General features: G+C 66.6%; 1 protein-coding gene across 1 annotated transcript in view; it reads right to left on the reverse strand.

Annotated features, from left to right (window-relative positions):
* Positions 1–870, reverse strand: part of CRLF1 (cytokine receptor like factor 1) — a 43,842-nt gene that overhangs the window by 14,056 nt on the left and 28,916 nt on the right. Inside the window, exons 4-5 of the mRNA XM_019472192.1 lie at positions 529–686; positions 278–446 (exon numbers count right to left, since the gene is read on the reverse strand). Coding sequence (XP_019327737.1) covers positions 278–446; positions 529–686 — 327 coding nt within the window. The remainder of the gene's footprint in view (positions 1–277; positions 447–528; positions 687–870) is intronic.

An 870-nucleotide genomic window follows, 5' to 3' on the forward strand; every position in this document is an offset into this window, starting at 1 on the left:
GTGCCGTGCCCGCGGGGGGGGGGGGGGGGGCACGGCTCAACCCCCCCCTCCCCACCGCACTGTAAATAACGGTGGGCGAGAAGAAAATGAGCGGCTTTTTGGCTTCCTGCTGGGAAAGCCGAGCTCCAAATTGGCTCCTTTGCAAGAAATCCAGGTGCCGGGCACGGAGCGGGGAAGGCCCCCCCCCACCGTGTGCGCAGGGGAGGGGGAGCACAGCGCTGCCGACATCCCCTCCCTGCCCGCCAAACGATGCCGGCCCGACGCCGGCGGCGCTCACCGCTGCGCGGGGTGGAGGCATCGGTGGGGTTGCTCCAGTCGCTCCAGATGCCGGCTTTTTTTGAGCCGTAGATGCCGAAGGGATTACAGCGCACCTGGACGAAGTAGACGGTGCCGGGGCGGAGGCCGGCCAGGCGGCAGGACGTCTGGTTGCCCACATCATCCACCACCTGGGGAGGGAGGAAAGGGCAGCGCTGGCACGGTTGGGCATCCCGCGCTGTCCCCCGCCGTCGGCGGGTGATGCCGGCCCACCTTCCATTCCGAGCTGTCCTCCACCCGGTACTGGATCTGGTACTTGGCTTGGAAGAGGAAATCCTTGAGCGCCGGTGGGGAGCTCCAGCGCACGCTCAGCTGGTCCTCCAGGTCCCCCACCCGGCTGACGTGCACGTCCGACGGCGGGTCGGTGGTGACTGCGGGGACAGGGCAGGGGCTGGTGGGGCCGGCGCAGGCAGCACCGCGGGGGTTAAGGAGCCGCAGACGCGAAAAAAAAACCTCAGAGAAAACAGCCTAATTCTATTAGGAGCAATTCTGCTCCCATATCACCCATTTCCTGCAGCCCCCCCCCCCAAAACACACCCTGTTGAAACCCGCCAC

Source organism: Aptenodytes forsteri, unplaced genomic scaffold (genome assembly GCF_000699145.1).
Source record: "Aptenodytes forsteri isolate BGI_AS27 unplaced genomic scaffold, ASM69914v1 Scaffold147, whole genome shotgun sequence".
Classification (NCBI taxonomy): Eukaryota; Metazoa; Chordata; class Aves; order Sphenisciformes; family Spheniscidae; genus Aptenodytes; species Aptenodytes forsteri.